Raw genomic sequence first — 18,686 nt, 5'->3', positions numbered from 1 at the left:
ATCTCTGTGTGCGTCTGCTATGTCAATGTTACCTATAGTCAGAAAGTAGTCTCCCATATATCTTATGGTGTCACTTTTGGTATGTACAGGATTCAAGTTCCCACGTATAGGAAGTTCAGAAAAAATCACGTCATTGTTAGAGTAATAGTACTGTAACGGTCCCCTTTTGTAAAATAAACTAGCTAAAATGCTACAGGAGATTCCATATGTCAATGGCAGGTGATGGTATGTCACGCCTTCAGCCACCGAAGTAGGTAGCTTCATGCAGACATAGCAATCTTCAATTTCCATAGTCTCTACATAGTGTATTAACAAGTTTGCGAAAACATTTAAGTGTGTCTTGTTCTTAACTCCATGATAATGTAGTCCTCCCTCATCTGATGCTTCTAAGTTTTGTTTTGTTTGTCTCAGGGCTCTTTCATGTCTTGCTACACTCTGTGTTGTTAGCTCCTCACTGTCAGTATTTACAACTTCAGTAGGGACAATGTTAGTATCTTTACTTACAGCAAAGGGAATGAAAATTGTTAGTCCTATCCAGATAACTATCAGTACTACTACACTACATATACACACCTTGCAACACGTCTTAAAACGGCTGCAACTAGGTCTACCATTCACTGTTGAATCAGACATTTTGGCTCAGAAGGAGTTTCTCGACCCCTCTTTTTGGCTTTACACAACTAGCTTACTTTGTGCAAATTCACGGTGGTTCGTCTTCTTCTTCAGCTGAGTACTCAGGGACGGGCTCTCCGTCGCTCACGTCAGTTATATCAAGATCTTCAAGTTCTCCAAAACCAGGGTCCATTCAGGAGACTTGTATTTCTTGTTTTGTCTTTTTAATCGTTCACTCCTTCTTTTGCTAGAGTTTTCTTCTTGCTCTGCTATCCGTGCACTTCTCCTTGCTTCTGCACGTTTCTCTTCCACCGTCTTTATCCTTAGCCTTAGTCTCTTTATGAACCTAGGCTCAAGGTTGTTTCTTTTCTTTAGTCTCTTAGTTGGTACTTGGACTTCACCTTCTTCTCTTATCCTCTTGTTCTCTTTAGCTTGTGGCAATTCTTCTCCACTTTCTTCTTCTACTTCCCCTATCTGGCTAGTTCCAGGGCTAGCATCAAATTCTTCTGCCTGGTTGCTAATCTGGCCTTGTTCAGGAATATTTCGTTTTTGGCTTTTGATTGTCTCTGTTTCTGTTTCTGTTTCCTGAACCCGTTCTTCTAACCCTCTCTGATCCTGTTCAAGCACTTCGATCTCTTGATTTTCTTCTGCTCGAACTATCACTCTATTTCTAGTCTCTCCCTTATCTGCATCAGGTGTTAGCGGTGGTGTATCGAACACCTGTTCTGTCCCTGTCTGACCTTCTCCTTCCTCAGTTTTGATGTGAATCTCAAGCGGCTGAGGTTCTTCGCCTGTGCCTTGCTTTTCCTGGCTAATCCACTCTCTACCTTCACACAGTCGTTCTCTTGTTCTGATGGGATCTTCGGTCAGATCAATCATCGGTATCCATTCTTCTGGCCATATGCTTGGCAGCTCGTCTTCAGCTACTCCTGGCTCAGTTTCCTGGACCTCTTCAGCAGGCTGGATTCTTGGCAGTTCGTAGTCAACTACTCCTGGGCCAACGTCTGCTGTTCCTGTAGCCTGACTGGTGCTGGGCTGCTCGTTGTCAGCTGCTTCTGGACTGGCTCCTGCAGGGTCCTCTGCTGGTTGCCCTTCTTCTGCAAATTCTTTGTCTGGTAATACCTTCTGGGTGTGTCCAGCGTGGATCCACTGGGGAACACCTGCGACCTTCACTGCAGTGGTTGTTACCAGGATTACTTGGCGTTTCTTTCCCCACCTTGGTGCCAGACAGCTTGATCGAGTGTGCTTCTTTATTTTGACCCAGTCTCCTGGAACCAGGCTGTGGAGAGGAGTCGTTGGATTGAGGATGCCGTCGTCTCCAATCTGGCGAGAGATAGAACGCACTTGGTCACCCAATCTTCTGCAGTATTCAAGCACCAAATCATCAGTAATACTCAACAGTTTGCTTCCTGGCACCCATGCTTGTCTCATTACTCTTCCCATAATGATTTCATGGGGACTTAGGCCTGTCTTGCGGTCAGGAACACTTCTCAGTCCCATCAGGACCAGGGGCAGGGCCTTCACCCAGGTCATGCCAGTAGCATTTGTCAGCTTTGCTAGCCTGTTTTTGATAGTTCCATTTACTTGTTCCACTATTCCAGAAGCCTCTGGGTGGTATGCACAATGCAGTTTCTGCCTTATTCCAAAGGCCTTACAGAGTTCAGCCAGTATTTCATTCTGGAAATGTCCACCCTTATCTGATTCAATAATGTATGGTATTCCGAATCTAGGTATCAGTTCTTTTAGTAAACACTTCGCTACTGTCAGTGCGTCACTTTTGGGAGTAGGGTAAGCTTCTACCCATTTCGAGAATACGCACACAATGACAAGGACATATCGCTTTCCTTCACAACGGGGCATGGTGATGAAATCAGTCTGTATTTTTATAAAGGGACCCCCTGATCTCCCAATTTTGCTCAGTTCAACCATTGTCCTCTTGCCTGGGTTCATCTGTTGACATGACAGGCACCTCTGGCAGAGGGACTCTGCTACCTTCCTGAACTTTTTACTGTACCAAGTCTGTTGAAATACCAGAATCATGGCATCCCTACCAATGTGTGATCCTTCGTGTATTAATCTTGCCATTGTGCCAAGCAAGTGTCGGGGTAACACAGGCATACCAGTTGGGCCCAAAATCACACCATCCACACGTCTCGGTCTACACCCATCCTCCTTCCATTTCTCTCTTTCTTGCCAAGGAGCCGATTCCTGCCACTCTCTCACTTCATCCCAAGTAGGCACTTCCTCAAACACCTGAAGCTGGCAGCTGGTTCCTGGTCCCCCTCGTTTTGGATTTACAATATACCGATCTTTGGCGCACCATTGGGCCACTCGATCAGCATAATCGTTTCCCAGTGATACTTTGTCCATGCTCTTTTTATGAGCAGCACATTTTACCACTGCCAGTTCTTTGGGCAACTGGATGGCCTCTAAAAGGTCATGAACAACCTTTGCATTCCGAATGGGAGTACCTGAGGAAGTCATGAATTCCCTCTGTAGCCATAATTGGCCAAAGTCATGCACAACTCCATAACAGTACTGACTGTCAGTATACACTGTTATGCGTAAGTCCTTCCCAATTTTGCAAGCTTTTATCATAGCAATCAATTCGGCTACTTGTGCAGACTTGATGCTATATAGGTAACCTGCTTCTTCAATTTTTGTAAAAGAGACTACTGCATAAGCAGCACTCAGGCCTCCTAGTTCATGTCTTAGACAGGAACCATCCACAAATAGTTCTTTATCATGTTCAGGCAATGGCGTTTCTTTTATGTCTGGGCGTGGTTTAGTACTGAACTCTGTCAGGTCAATGCAGTCATGTTCATCATCATCCCCACCTTCCATTTCCAAGGGGTCGGGGAGCAAAGTGGCAGGGTTCAGAATACCGCACCTGACAATGCTTACATTTGCTGCACCCACAAGAATCCTCTCGTATTTAGTCAGCCGACTAGGGGTGAGATACTGCGTTTTAGTTCTGGTCAATAGAATTACTACTCCATGCGAAACATACACAGTCACAGGATGTCCCATGACAATGGACTCGCTCTGTTCCAAACTTGCACAAGTAGCAGCTACTGCTTTCAGACAGCCTGGTAACCCAGCAGCTACTGGGTCCAAAGTGGCAGAGAAATAGGCCACAGGCCTTCTGGTCGTGCCATGTTCTTGAGTCAGGACTGACAATGCGCAATTATCGCGAGTGTCACAGAATAAGGCAAATTCTTTGGAATAATCAGGCATTCCCAGCGCAGGGGCTGTACACAGACAGTTTTTCAGTCTTGTGAAAGCCATTAGGCTTTCATCGTCCCACTCTACAATATCTGGCATTCCTCTCGTGGTCATTTTTATCAAAGGCCTGGCTAAGGCTGCAAATCCCAGAATCCACTGCCTACAGTAGCCTAGTACACCCAGGAACATTCTGACATCTTTTTGAGTACGGGGCAACTGCATCTTTTGAATTATTCTCACTCTTTCTGATGTGACTTTTCTGACACCCTTTTCTATCTGGTGTCCTAGATATTTCACTGATTTCGCACAGAACTGTAGTTTGTCAGGGGCCACTTTATGCCCTTTCTCACACAGATGATTTAGGAGGGCAATGGTGTCAACTACACAGTCCCTATGACTTTTAGACGCCAGTAGAAGGTCGTCTATGTACTGCACTAACACAGAGTTCCCAGGTAAGATCAAAGTCTCTAGACATTTTTTCAAGATCTGATTAAAGATAGAGGGGCTCTCTGTATACCCTTGAGGGACCCGGTTCCAACAATACACGTGACCCTCGAAGGCAAAAGAGAAAAGAAATTTGCTGTCGGGGTGCAGGGGTATCGAAAAGAATGCATGACACAAATCAATCACAGTGAACCACTCAGCATCCCAAGGAATCTGGTACAGAATCACTGCAGGGTTCGGGACAATAGGGCAGCAAGGAACTACAATTTTGTTTACCTTTCTCAGGTCTTGCACTACCCTATACTTGCCGCTAGGCTTCTTGATGCCCATAATCGGTGAGTTGCATGGGCTGCTCATTACTTCCTGTATGATGTCTCCTTCTAATAATTTTTGAATTTCCAAAGTGACACCTGCTTTCACTTCAGCATTCATTCGGTAGGGCCTAGTGTTAGGATATACTGCATTGTCCTTGATGGCTATCTGTATGGGATCCACATCTTTCATCAACCCCACATCCTTCCCAGTGAAATCCCACACCTCTGGCTTTACTGCTTCCTGGAGTTCTTGGGGCAAGTCCTGCAGGGTCAATCTTTTAATTTCTGAGTCAGGTCTAAGTAACAATAGTTTATAAATGCCATCTTCATCTGGAGTCTGTATTTCAACACCCTTTGGTGTGCAAAAGATGGTACAGTTCATTTTGCACAGCAAATCACGACCCAGTAAATTCACTGGACTGGTGTCCCAGACGACAAATCTATGCATCTGTTTAAAATTTCCAATTGAAATCTCCATTGGTTCGGTAACAGGAGTACTAATCAATTGATTAGATACACCCACTACTTGGATATTTTCTCCCGAGAGGGGTAGGTTTGGAACGTCCACTGTTCTTACAGTAGAACGGGTAGCGCCAGTGTCCAACAGAAAGGTGACATCATTTCCGTCTACCTTTCCTTCAATGTATGGTCCAGACTGGTCTACCGGCAAGGAAGCGCCAAGTACGCACTCCTCGTCCTCCCCTCTCAGGCCCCGTCAGTCCTGATCATTACAAAGGAAGGTATCATTTAGCAGATACTGCGAAGTTGCTGTATTTCTGTTCTCACCGCTTTCCCAAACTTCTATCTCCTCACCCTCTGCTTGCTTTCCCCTGTATACCTGCTTGGGTGCTCGAGGCACCTGAACTGTTTTTACCTGGGGTTGAGTCTTTCTTGGCCTTTCTTTCTGCGTCTGTGGATTTAAATCAGGAGTATTTGCATTATCATTCATTAATTGAGGACACTCGTTACGCCAGTGTCCAATTTCGCCGCACTGATGGCAGGGAAATTTCTTCATAGCCTCTTCCCTGCTAAATTTTGGCCGGGGCTTTCCTCCACCCCCTCCCCCAGGACTTTTGTTCTCAGCATTTTTAACCATGTTACTCAATTGTTTTTCCTGCTGTTCTGCGAGCTTCACCTGAGCCCACATCACCTTTTCCTTAAGGGCCTTTTTCTTTTCTGCCATCTCGTCCTCGCAGTACTTAGCGTACCGCAGGACCTCATCCATTTTCTTTGTATGCCAGCAGATTTTATTATCTTTTATCCACTGGCAAATTTCAGGTCTTAAACCATTTACAAACCTGTAAATAAAGTGCGTCATGTCCTTCAAATCGATGTTATCAATACCACTGTATGTTTTAAATACCTGCAATAACCTCTCATAGAAGGAGTGCACTGTCTCGTCCCTTTCCTGTGTTGTTCTATCTATTTTTGTCCAATCCGTCTCCTTTGCGGGCACCTTTTCTTTCAAATGCTGAATTACCTGCTCATATTTTCGCATGACATCCTTTGATGGTTCCCCTGTTTCCTTATTTCTTGGGTACTCCTCACTGGGCCAGTCTATGGCTATTTTACACTGGGTCCATAAATCTACTGGAACCACAATGTCGAAAAACCCATCCAGGTCTTTCCACAGACATTTCTGTACCTTCACGAACCTCTCCACCTGCCTGTACCAGTCAACTGGCTTCTCTCGTAATTTTGGAAAATCGTTCGTGAAGGACACAATATCCTGCCTAGACCAGGGGACATGCACATATTTCCCTCCTGGAACTTCGCGCATGGGGCATAACTGCTCAGGTTTTTCTACCTCCCTTAAAGTAAATTCAGGAGTCACTTGTCGGGAGCGAACCTCTTCCCTCTTTTTCGCCCACCTGCTTCTCCATCTTTCCACATCTCCCCATTTCTGCAGTCCCCCATTAATTCTTTAATCTGCAGCTTTTTCCCCGCCACATTCAGGTGCTCTATATCTTTGTCTGAGAAGTCTGCTCTGTACGGTTTCTGTAAGGGCTTGGATTTTGAGATATCTACCCCCATACTAACTGCTGTTTCGCTCAGTTTTTCGTGGAGCACTCTGGTGTTCCTTGTAAAGCTTTTACATATGAACGACAATTCTTCTTCAGAGTAAGTGTTCAATCGATCCAACCCCACATTTCCTGCCATTAATTCTTCTATTTCTACCCTCAGTTTGTAGAGGTCTAAAGGTTTCGTTTGCGGAGTCTGTTTCTCTAATTCACGACTCCAACTCTCAATTTCATCTGGAGTTACCAGAGAGACATTCCTAGTACCTGTTGCTGATTCTAATTTAATCTCTTTCGCATTAAAAGGGTTATACCTCTGCTGCATTCCCTTTCCGGTCGGTTTGTTTGGCAAGTCCAAGAACGCAACTTCAGACTCGCACTCACTGGAATGATCATCTATGATTATCGGTTCCTGTCTCGGGGTTGCCATGACTGGGGTCATAACTGGAGTAATCGGATTTCCCTGACCATTTCCGTATAACGGGACCACCGGTCCAATAGTTACTGGAATAGTCAATGCCTCAGGACTGGTATTTAACTGGGAGATTTTCTGAATTATTTCTGTCCTTTGTCTAGCTAGAGCCTCTTGCTCTTTTTCCACTAGTATCCTTCTTAAAGTCGTGTCCTGTAATATCTGTGGGGTCAAGGGAGGAGTAAAACTCGGGGCAGTAGGATGCGTTTCACTTGGTCCCCCACCATAATTTGGTTTCGGAAATAAAGTTCCAGTGTTAAAGGACCTGCGTTCTTCCCCATATGGAGGTTGAACAAAAGGCAGTCCTGAATTTGATGGTTTCTCTTCGCTTTCATACAAGGGTCTGGGGAAAAAAACTTTCGTACTTGAATATTTTTCTTCCTGGCTTGCGGGCACTTTGGGATATATATCCCTTGTTTCCGCCGGTTCGGGTTTCTCAGGATAGGGCAATACTTGACCACCCCCTCCCAGTCCTAAGAATCTGTCTTCTTCCTTGAGGAAGTGGCGCCGGGGAGCATCTCCTACACTGGAAGGTCGGGTTCCCTCATTATAAGGTGGCGGACTTCTGGTACAAATGTCATCTAGCAATTCATCATCTGATTCCCCCGGACCCCCCCAATGTTTACACTTTTCGGTGCTTTTCTCACCTGCTCCAACGTTATGACATGCCGGCATCATGGGAAACAGACCCTCAACAATCATGCTCTGCCTCCACTGTTTCATCCTTTTATCCCTGGACTCCTGTTTCTGCCTGGGGTACCACTTGGTCAAACCCTTGTCCATTCGGGGTCTTTCTCTTTCAAAAGCCTCAATCTCCCATTCCTCTAATGCCTCATACTGCGTTAGTCTTGGCCTGGGATGCAGTTCATTCATTCGGGTTCTTAAATTAAATAAGATCCTTCCATTGAAAGTACCATCTAACGGAAAGGCCAATACTCCGTCATCTTTTGTGTACTTCACCCAATTCTCCAACCACACACAGGTATTGTACCCTCGGTCAAACATCATAAATGAGGCAGGAGTATTAGGTGGTGGGACAAGAACACCTTCCCTAGATTTAATCGGTTTGTCCGTTTTAAAATAATTTTTCACTTTACTTACAAGGGACATTTTTCTCTTGGTTCCGTACATAATATCGTATCTATTAGTCTTCCACTGATCCCTTTCAAACCCTAGGTGCCTTGGATCAGGTCGAGTTCCTGTAGTCTGCGAGTGCCACATACGACTTCTGCGCTAAACTTTGTTTACAAACTACCTCCAATCAGAACGCGCTTCAGAAATTCGTGCAACCAATGGGTGCGCGACACTAAATAAGCTCCGCCAATGGGTGCGCGGCCCCTTCGTGAGACAGTTCCCACGCTCCGGCGCTCACCCCTCCTTTACAATTCCAGCTCCGCTACCCGCCCGCTGCTTCTACCAATCCCAGCGCGGCACAGAGTGACGTCAGAGGCGCTTCGCGACTGACTCCCTCCCTTCACAAGGTAACGGAAACTTTCTTTCTTTTAAAGTGCTCAGTGCTTGGTTATTTTACAACAAATACACATTCGCCACAGTGCTCAAGTGTCTAGACAGAGAAAGAATTGTTTTACTGCAAGTAAACTACTTCCATTTACTTTTCACTCGCTGCGGGCAGATCTCTTCCGCCTACCCTTCACTCTAGCATCGGTGAACCTGTTATTCCCCTAAACTCATCCACTTCTTTCCGGGATATATTCCGAGTTTAAGGTTTCTCAGCGGACCCCTCTGCTTTCACGTTAGCTCCGAGGAACCTGCTACTCTTCCGATGTGACCCTTACTAGGTTACGCCACTATGGGAATTTTGCCAATGAACCCCGTTACTGTCATTTATTCACACATGTATTCAGAAAAACCCTAGTTAGTGCTTCCCGGTTATCCTAACCTGCACCTAACTTTCCTCGAGCCTGTGACCTCAGGACAATGGATTCTATTCACCACTTGCCCTTTCAATTCCCCGGGGAGTTCGGACAACATGAAACGATACGGTTTACAAATGCATGGATTAGTACATATAGCAATATAAGAACAAGAATAATAACAATACAATACAAAAATTCATGAGTTTCAGCAGCGTATTCACAAGAGAATGATCAGGTCTCTTAGAACAGCCGCTCTTCTAGCAGCATCAATATACTAGCAGCTTCCGACTCAACTAGTCCAACTAATCCCTGCCTTACTCTCAACTAGTCCCTAACCATCCTCTAGCTACCAGAAAAACTGATAGAGCGCGCGAGGCCACCCGACCAATAGTTTTCGCCGTTTTCCGGCTTCAGGGCCCATATACTTTCAAATCACCATATACATCGATCAGGTGACTTCACGAGCTCTACCAATTTGTGTGTGTTCTCCCTACTAATAATTTTCAATGCACCCGACTTACCATCCACCGATGCGGGTACCTAATGACCACAATGAATCAGGGAGCTAGCTGTAAAGAAAAGGCAGCAAAATACAAACCCAACCAATAACATTCAAAATACTATTGAAATGACCACGGACAACTGGAAGTTTTAAAATGTTTATCTAAAGTTCATTATTTTCTTGCATGAGGTACAGTAAAATAAAGCAATCAATAACCAAGATAACGTAAATTATATAGGCATGAAGAAATAATGACAGGGTAATCATTCAAATGTAATATGGTATGTAGATGGGAAAAATACTATAAAAACTCAGAAATGTTTAAGCATGGACAGTTTATGCATGGATATCTATAGGAGGGCCTATAAAGAGTAACACGCTTCACTTAAGGTGAATGGGCCTTTGAACAATCTAGGCAATTCTAGACCAAATCAGAAAATTACAAACTGCAATGCAAAATATAATCTCTATCAAATGAGAAGACATAGGAACAAACTTATGAAAAATATGTAATTGACTTTCAATAGTTGCGGAAAGGCATGGAAAATATAACATATGCAATGATGAACTTTATTAAAGCAAAAGTTAGAAATTCAGAAGGTGCAAGATTTAAGAGTTTCAGAGCAATATTTACCTAGAATGGTGTGGAAACCAAACCCTGGCCACGGGTCAGTTAAGGACAGGAAATGCTCAAGGAAGGATACCCCTCAAAGGACAGCAGGTGCAGAATGGACACCCAGGACAGGACAGGATACCCTCGGAATAGGAATCAGGACAGGACCCTCAGGACAGGACAGCAAACCCTCAGGACAGGACCGCTCAGGACAGGACCGCACCCGCAGTTTGGAAGCAACGCCTGCGCTCCACCCGCTCTGCAGTTATCGATCAAGACCCCGATTGGGTCAGCGAACTCCCAGTAAAGTGCTTCGTCAGCACTTTAAGGTTCAGTAGAACCTCAGTCTATGGTCAAATTCGGACAGAGTGCTCCGCAGCTCTCTGTATCTTCAGTCACCTATTGAGTGCGTTGGGTCAGTGACAGGTCAGCTAAACCAGACAAGTCGGACGGCTCCCCAGGGGAACCCAGGGTAGATATACAGTTTGGGGACAGCGTACCACCCCCCAATGTTGCAAAGTGTCAGAATCCCTTAATTTCGATTGGTCCTAAGGTAGGATTTGGGTAACACACCAATCACGACATAGCGCTTCAAGCCTACATTTGCATAATAGGGTACCGCCTAACTAGATTGGGGTTCTCATGAGAACTGGTGCAGAAATACAATGGCAACTTTAACATTGTTGCTCTGTGAGCACATATGATTGGTTCAGCCGAGTTTTCGGGTCGTTCTCAGGAGCATCTTGCTCATCACTGCCAACTGGCTGCGTTCCATCAGTCAAGGTCTGTTTAGGCCTCGGCAAGTCGCGCAGGCGCAGAAGAGACCTCCAAGATGGTTCCCGGCACAGACAAACCCCATTCCCCGCGGTACATAAAAAGTAAGCGAAAAACAAATTAATACATAATAATGTCATTATGAAAACACATCACAGGATTTGTACTTTTGACTCATCATCAAGAAATAAAAACTATTGCATTTAAATGTTAGCTACATTTGACACAGTCACAAGAGCAGTGGCACGAGCAGTACCACATGATAAGCACAGCTATGAATTACGCATGCGCATAACTTTCCCTCCACTTCTGCAGACGCGTCAGGACACGTGAGTGTAGCTGACGCATGCGCAGTAACTAAATACAAGCGGCGGCCATTTTAGATGACTCGAGTAAATTATTTTAGTAAAACACATGTGCAAGCTTCACGATCCTTATCTAAACTACACATAAATGTTAGTAGAACATACACTTGTTACCGTATTACACATAAACGAGGTTCTTGACTTCGGCAAGCCGCAAAATATGCAAAGCTTTGCTTCATCACTGTCACATACGTGCAATAAAATATATATATATTTAAAATGTTTTTTTTAATAGCATAGCGCTGGGCAGCCATTTTAGGATGGTATAGTGCAGTTTATGCACAGTATACTTATATTACATGCTAAAAGCATGTTTGCTTTAAGATCAGCAGTTTGCAATAAATCAGTAATGGCTTGTCTTATTCATCAGATCTTTGGCATTTGACATACTGTTTTCCAATTAATCAATCAGGCCTTCAGCCTTTATCAAGGCAGCCATCAGGCATACTATCATAAAAATATAAAAAATGTACAAAATTGCATTTGGTAAAATAATATACAGCCACTCCTAAGAGCCTGCAGCAAGGATTAAAACCAGGGTTCTTGAGAGGGGCATGCAACACCAAAGTCCTCCCTAATATGTACATTTGGGAGATTCCCGGTAATGAAATACCTGTTTACTGCTTCAACATAGTGTAGTAGCAATCCACCAAAATTGGCTTTAATATATGCTTTCACAATAATTAAGTCAGGCCTACTGCCTTAGTTGTAATATTAATAAACACAGTTTAGCTTTGATCAATGGCTTACCACCATAATCCTCTCAAGCCTACCGTCTTGCTCATAAGATTTCTCAGAAGGCAAGAAATGCGGTACAAGCACTCTTTTTCAGTGCAAACACACGCCTTTTGCTCAATCAAAACATGTAGGAAGGAAGACCGACATTTGGGTGGCGCCCAAGCCTCTTATTTTAATACTGCTCTGATCGCTCTGTAGCTGTTGTCCACATCAAGTGTAGCACCTGCTGCCCTGTCCATCCACAACTAAAAACCACTTCAGAGATATTTTGATGGGACTTCAGTCACAAGGAAAATGGTTGGATTAAAAAAAAAATCAAAATGTATGTATTAGAGAAAAAATATTGCTGCAGCTAACCAGTGGAGATGGTGACGTCCACTCCTCTACGGGCAGCTGCCCTCATACATGCGCCTTCACGACACCTGTATTAATGACCGCTGATCCACAGATCCCTAGTAGGTTTCATGATCACTCTTTGTCTTCCAGTTCTTGAAAGATGGTGGGGGACAAAGCGGATTGACTACACACTCTACTGCCCAGACGCCCTTACTGCATTTCCCACCGTGACGCTGCCTCATCTCTTCCACGCTAGCTACTGGGAGTCCACGGACGTGGTGGCCTTCATCTTACGGCAGGTACGAAGCCCTTGATGTCGGAGTACCGTGTTTTGGTAAGAGGGCTGGATATCTGAACTCGCATTCGCGTGTTTGTCAGTGCCAAAGTTGGACATAAACGCTAATGTGGTACTTAAAGGTCTCTTTATTGTGAGGGGGTTGATATGCATTACCTTTCATGCACCAGTGTGCGGTTGTGAGGTTACTTGTCCCAAATCAAAAAGTAATCGTACTAGCAAATGATCAGTGAGCCCCTATGCATGGATATCACAAAAGGACCGGGGTGAGAAGAAGTACCTCGAGGACAGGAGAGAAAGGCATAGTTTATGTCTGTAGGGTGACGAATGTCTCCGGGCCATGGTCATCCATCAGGTCCACCTTTAATGCTGTTGTTGCCTTTGTATTTGGCAGTATTTCCTGACCTATTCTGAATGGGGTAAGGTGCAAGGTTCCAGTCCCCTCCCTCTGACTGGGGCGTTGCCAAAGTCAATGAGCAGTGTCAACAGTCCAGTGGGCACCTGCGATAGCTGGTGTGGCAATTCTCATACCCAAGCCCTTCCACTACAAACCTCTACAGATCTGGAGTGACTGTGAAGGTGGCTATCGAGAGTTCAGCTCACATAGCAGACGTCGGTTCGTGTGAATAGGTCTGAGGATCCTATGCCCCAGTGAATATTACAGGTCCCGTGTCGGATGGAGGGTTCATCAGTGCCCCATATGGATACCTCCTATCACTCAGGTCAGATTCAGGGAGTATGGCACCCAGGGTGCGGTTCGCCATGGCAATAAGGGTGCCCCAAACAGACCATCTGTGTCCATGCATTGGTGATGATTTGCAGTTCTAGCAGGTGGCGGCCATCTTGGTCTCTGCCTAGCTCCGCCTCCACCTACCAGCATGTGATCAACTGACCTCTTTCTTCTGTATGTCCTTGCAGGGCACTTGGAATTCTATGTGCATTTTGACCTGTTCTGGGGTTTGTCTAAATTGAGGTCATGATGATCTGCATTCATTGTGTTTGATCCGTGTAATAATAATAATTAATATTGAATTCAGAAACTGCCTCAGAGGCAGTAAGTGGCTTTTGGAGTGTCATTTGCTTACAGGTGCGTGGACATTGCTGTATGTCTCATTCCGCGATGGTCCACGGTTTCCCATAATCCAGCCAGTTGGATTGGGCCATGTAGTTAGTAGGCCATGCACTGGTGGTTGGTGGTGTGGGGGGGGTGAGGGTGTTGGGAGATCTGTGTGTCTTAGCTCTGCCAGTGATGATTTGTGGTGAGTGAAATGTGTTGATGGTGCAGCATTACTTTGCCAACTGGATGGGTCTGATGCCAAACTGTGCCTCGAAGAGCGCATGAGGGCGGCCTCCTGGGTTCTGTTGGTTGTGAGATTAAGGTGTGTATTGCATTACATTAAATAGGTTGGTGCATTGCATAACATATTTACATATTACTTTACACATAGTTAGTGGGATAAATAATCATACATGAAACATTATATTTTATTTTTGTATTCAAAGGCAGTTGAATTTTCAAGGCATTCAGATTTAGCCCACGGGTACATTCCCAGCCCTATCACATGGAGAAAGGGCAGCTGGACTGGGCCAGTGGTGGTAGAACTAGGGCCAGGTCATTGGTGCAGATCACCGCAGCGACTTTTGTGCCTGGTTCTAGGGACTGGTCATTTTAATCCTTAGCGCCCACCACTCTCTAGGACCTGCTCACCATTCCGACAGAGATGGCGAAAGATCAGCAACTGTAGAGGCAAAAAGGTTGAGGCATGCCCGAGAACCTTGGTGAGTGTACGGCTTGGGGTGCCCACACACCCTCTTGGCAGTTTTGGTGATGGTGCACAGGTGGTGTGAATAGAGGGAGGCTCCCCTGTATGTTTGCACATGTTACTCTTCAGGTGAGCAGCTCTAATTTTTTTATTGCATCTATAGTTGCCAGCTGGCTGGGTAGTTATGACTATCTTTCCCATCCTCTGTTTTTCCCACCTTTCTTTTTGAGTATCATGTGACGTGATGTTATTGTGCAAGCGTCATTATGTACCTACAGGTGATGGTGAAGGAGACATTGGCTCTGCCAGAGTGTGAGGAGACTTCAGTCTACAGCCCTTCCATCCCGCGTGAGCGATGGCAGCGTAAGCGGACTCTGGTGAAGATACGGGTAAGTGCACGCGTCGCACCTGCACAACCTACCCAACACCTTTGCTGGTGGTTCTGGTCTGACGTCCCCTCTCATTGCAGAATGTGACATCCAATCACCGCTCGAGTGACGTCATTGTTCTTGAGGGACGACCACAGCTTCTGACTGGACGCTTCATGTATGGACCGCTGGACGTGGTCACTCTGACTGGAGAGAAGGTGATTTTGGGGAGGAGCTCATGTGGAGATCTTGCACCATCCCCTGCAGCAGGTCTTTCTATACTAGCACAATACTCCATAATGGGGACTACTACACCATCCTCTGGCAGTGCCATCACAATGAACACTACTATACCATGTCCATAAGTGCCAAGACGTAGCTCTGTCAAGAAGCAGTCCTGCATCATGCTCTACGACCAACCCTTGTACACTGACCCCCACAATGTTCACATTCTTACATCATTCGCTACAGCCAGGTGTTATACACATCCCCCCCCCCCAGAAAGTGTTCTTGTTTCATCCCCCACAACCCATATACAACCACTACAGTAAAGGTTCTTGCACAATCACCCAAAGTCTGTACAACTCTGCTACTCTTCATAAACCCCCATAGTTAGCCGCCCCGACACGGTGTCTCTCGGTCAGTGACTCCGCACAGACCGTGCTTTTGTACCCAACTTCATATCAAGGGTTTCTACACTTGCCCTAATGTCATTTACTGTATTCCAGCCACAACACTTTGTGCCATTGCAACCCCTCCCCAGCCACCTCACATACAAACACTATATAGTTAGTGTTCTTATGCTGCATTCCATGGTCCGATCTCTGACATCGACCTCCAGTCAGCCATCTTGCATCGTCCTCCCACAATCTGCCCTGTTTCACAGTCTGCCCTCTTGCATCACCCTCTAGTCTACCATCTTGCATCATCATCCCACAATCTTCCCTTTTCTACCTTCATCCAGACTTCCCTCTTGCATCAAGTGAGCCATCTTGCATCATCATCCCACAATCTGACCTCTTTCGCCTTTATCCAAAGTCTGTCCTCTACATCATCCTCCAGTCAGCTATCTTGCTTCATCCTCCCACAATCTGTCCTCTTCCATTCTGCCCTCTTGCATCATCCTCCAGTCAACCATCTTGCATCATCATCCCACAATCTGTCCTTTTCTACCTTCATCCAGTCTTCCCTCTTGTATCAAGCCAGTCATCTTGCATCATCCACCCATAATCTGCTCTCTTCTGCCTTCATCCACAGTCTGTCCTCTTGCATCATCCTCAACTAAGCCATCTTGCATCAATCTTCCACGGTATGCGCTCTTCCACAGTCTGCCCCCTTGCATCATTCTCCACTCAACCATCTTGCATCATCCTCCCACAATCAGCCTTCACTTCTGCCTTCATCCACAGTCTGTCATCTTGCATCGTCTTCCCACAATCTGCCCTGTTCCACAGTCTGCCCTCTTACATCACCCTTTATTTAACCTTCTTGCATCATCCTCCCATAATCTGCTCTCTTCTGCCTTCATCCACAGTCTTGCATCCTCCTCAACTCAGCCATCTTCCCACAATCTGCCCTCTTCCATAGTCGGCCTTCTTGCATTATCATCAGGTCAACCATTGTGTATCATCCTCCCACAATCTGCCCTCTTGCATCATCCTCCACTCAACCATTTTGCATCCTCCTCCCACAACCAGCCTTCCCCTGCATCAAGTCAGCCATCTTGCATCATCCTCCCAAAATCTGCTCTCTTCTACCTTCATCCACAGTCTGTCCTCTTGCATCATCCTCACACAATCTGCCTTCTTTTTCAGTCTGCCCTCTTGCATAATCTTCCAGACAGCCATCTTGCATCATCCCCCCACGTTCTCCACTCTTCCACAGTTGGCCCTCTTGCATCATCCTCCAGTCAGCCCTCTTGCATCATCCTCCCACAATCTGTTCTCTTGTACCATCATTCCCATTCTGTCATCCTGCATCAATCACCCACGATCTGCACTCTTCCGCTGTCTGCCTATTGCATCATCCTCTAGTCTACCCTCTTGCATCATCCTCCCACAATCTGTTCTCTTGTACCATCATTCCCATTCTGTCATCCTGCATCAATCACCCACGATCTGCACTCTTCCGCTGTCTGCCTCTTGCATCATCCTCTAGTCTACCCTCTTGCATCATCCACCCACAATCTGTTCTCTTGTACCTTCATCCACATTCTGTCCTCTTGCATCATCCCCGCATCATCCTCAACTCAGCCATCCTGCCTCATTCTGCATCAATCTCTCTCTGCTCTCTTCCACAGTCTGCCTCTTGCATCATACTCTAGTCTACCCTCTTGCATCATCCCCCCACAATCTGTTCTCTTGTACCTTCATCCACATTCTGTCCTCTTGCATCATCCTCAACTCAGCCATCCTGCATCAATCCCCCACGATCTGCACTATTCCGCTGTCTGCCTCTTGCATTATCCTCCAGTCTGCCCTCTTGCATCACCCCCCCCACAATCTGTTCTCTTGTATCTTCATCCACATTCTGTCCTCTTGCATCATCCTCAACTCAGCCATCCTGCATCAATCTCACACGATCTGCACTCTTCCGCAGTCTGCCTCTTGCATCATCCTCCAGTCAGCTATCTTGTACCATCCTTCCATAACCTGCCCTCTTCAATCTTCCTCCATGTTGTACAAACACCTCAATGAGATCCTTTGGTTTTTCTTCAGGTGGATGTGTACATCATGGTCCAGCCTCTCTCTGGAAAGTGGATCTATTTTGGCACGGAGGTGACCACCAACAGTGGGCGCGTCTCCTTTACCATCCCTGAGAAGCAACAGCTTGGAATCGGGATGTACCCCGTTCGGATGGTTGTTCGGTGAGGAGAACTATATGGAATCTTTTGGGCTATGGCCCATAGTGCTGGAAAGAAAATCAAAGTATTCATATAAACATAGAGTTCTGAGTTAGATGCGGGTCTTCTCATGAAAGCAGAGCAGGCATGAATTTGATAAGGATCATCAAGATAAGCCATAACATTCCAGCACTGGTCACTAGTTCTGGTGCTGTATGTGTACCCTAAATGTCAACTTTGAGAAGTCTAAGCAGTCCGTGTAAACTCAAACAGTATCACCTGGGTCGCAATGCCCCTTTAACGTGAAGATGAGCAATAATGTCTGAGCTATTAATGGGGTGACCCACAGTGTAAACATTGATGGGACCCACAGTATCCTTTCACTGTTTACACTCGAGTCTGAGGGGCACTGAGTCTTTAATGTAAGCAAGACCCTAAGCTACCCTACCCTCTTACTGCAGTGACCCATCAATGTAAACAGTGACACTACTGGCTAGCACCAACCACAACACCCTTTCACTGTTAACAAGGACACTCGAGCCTGGGACGCACCACCAGTTGTACGAAAACATGAATAAGAGTCTAAGCTTTACTGTAAACAAAATAGACTTTGGATGTACTGCCCCTTCACTGTAAACAATGAGCATGGATCCTGAGCTGTACTGTCTTTAATGCCAACAAATGACCATAGAGTGTAGGTGTACTGCCCCTTCACTGTAAACAATGAGCATGGACCCTAGTGGCATCGAGGATGGCAACATGATGTGAAGCAGATGTTAGCATTGCCTTTTCCTCAGATGTTGAAGCTGCCATAGTCTTGTGGCTGTAGTTTACCAACAAGCACCTGGTAGACTTATTGATGCTGACGTGTGTTCATTCAGTTACTTCTATAGCGCAGGAAGGGAAATTGGACGCTTGCTGTGAATTCACAGGATGTGAGCTTCTACATTCCTTTCATCAGCAGATTTCTAGAATTTATGGTGGACCAAACTCATTACCCATAAGGAGTTTTGTCTTTCAGATTGAAACAGCCCATTCTCAAAATGCCTAGCAGTTATTGCTACACATTTGAGGAAACATTATCTTTATATTCCACTACCTTGATAACTGGCTGATCAGAAAAGTACA

General features: G+C 45.6%; 1 protein-coding gene across 2 annotated transcripts in view; it reads left to right on the top strand.

Moving 5' to 3' along the window:
* PITPNM1 (phosphatidylinositol transfer protein membrane associated 1) overlaps nt 1–18,686 on the top strand; it is a 318,418-nt gene that overhangs the window by 272,910 nt on the left and 26,822 nt on the right. For both annotated transcript variants that reach the window (XM_078659290.1, XM_078659289.1), the window contains exons 17-20: nt 12,441–12,589; nt 14,627–14,737; nt 14,818–14,934; nt 17,434–17,582. In XM_078659290.1, the coding sequence (XP_078515416.1) occupies nt 12,441–12,589; nt 14,627–14,737; nt 14,818–14,934; nt 17,434–17,582 (526 nt within the window). The remainder of the gene's footprint in view (nt 1–12,440; nt 12,590–14,626; nt 14,738–14,817; nt 14,935–17,433; nt 17,583–18,686) is intronic.

The sequence above is a fragment of the Lissotriton helveticus genome, chromosome 1_1 (assembly GCF_964261635.1).
Source record: "Lissotriton helveticus chromosome 1_1, aLisHel1.1, whole genome shotgun sequence".
Taxonomy (NCBI): Eukaryota; Metazoa; Chordata; class Amphibia; order Caudata; family Salamandridae; genus Lissotriton; species Lissotriton helveticus.
Note: the sequence above shows the minus strand (reverse complement) of the source record. Positions and strands in the feature narration are given on the sequence as shown.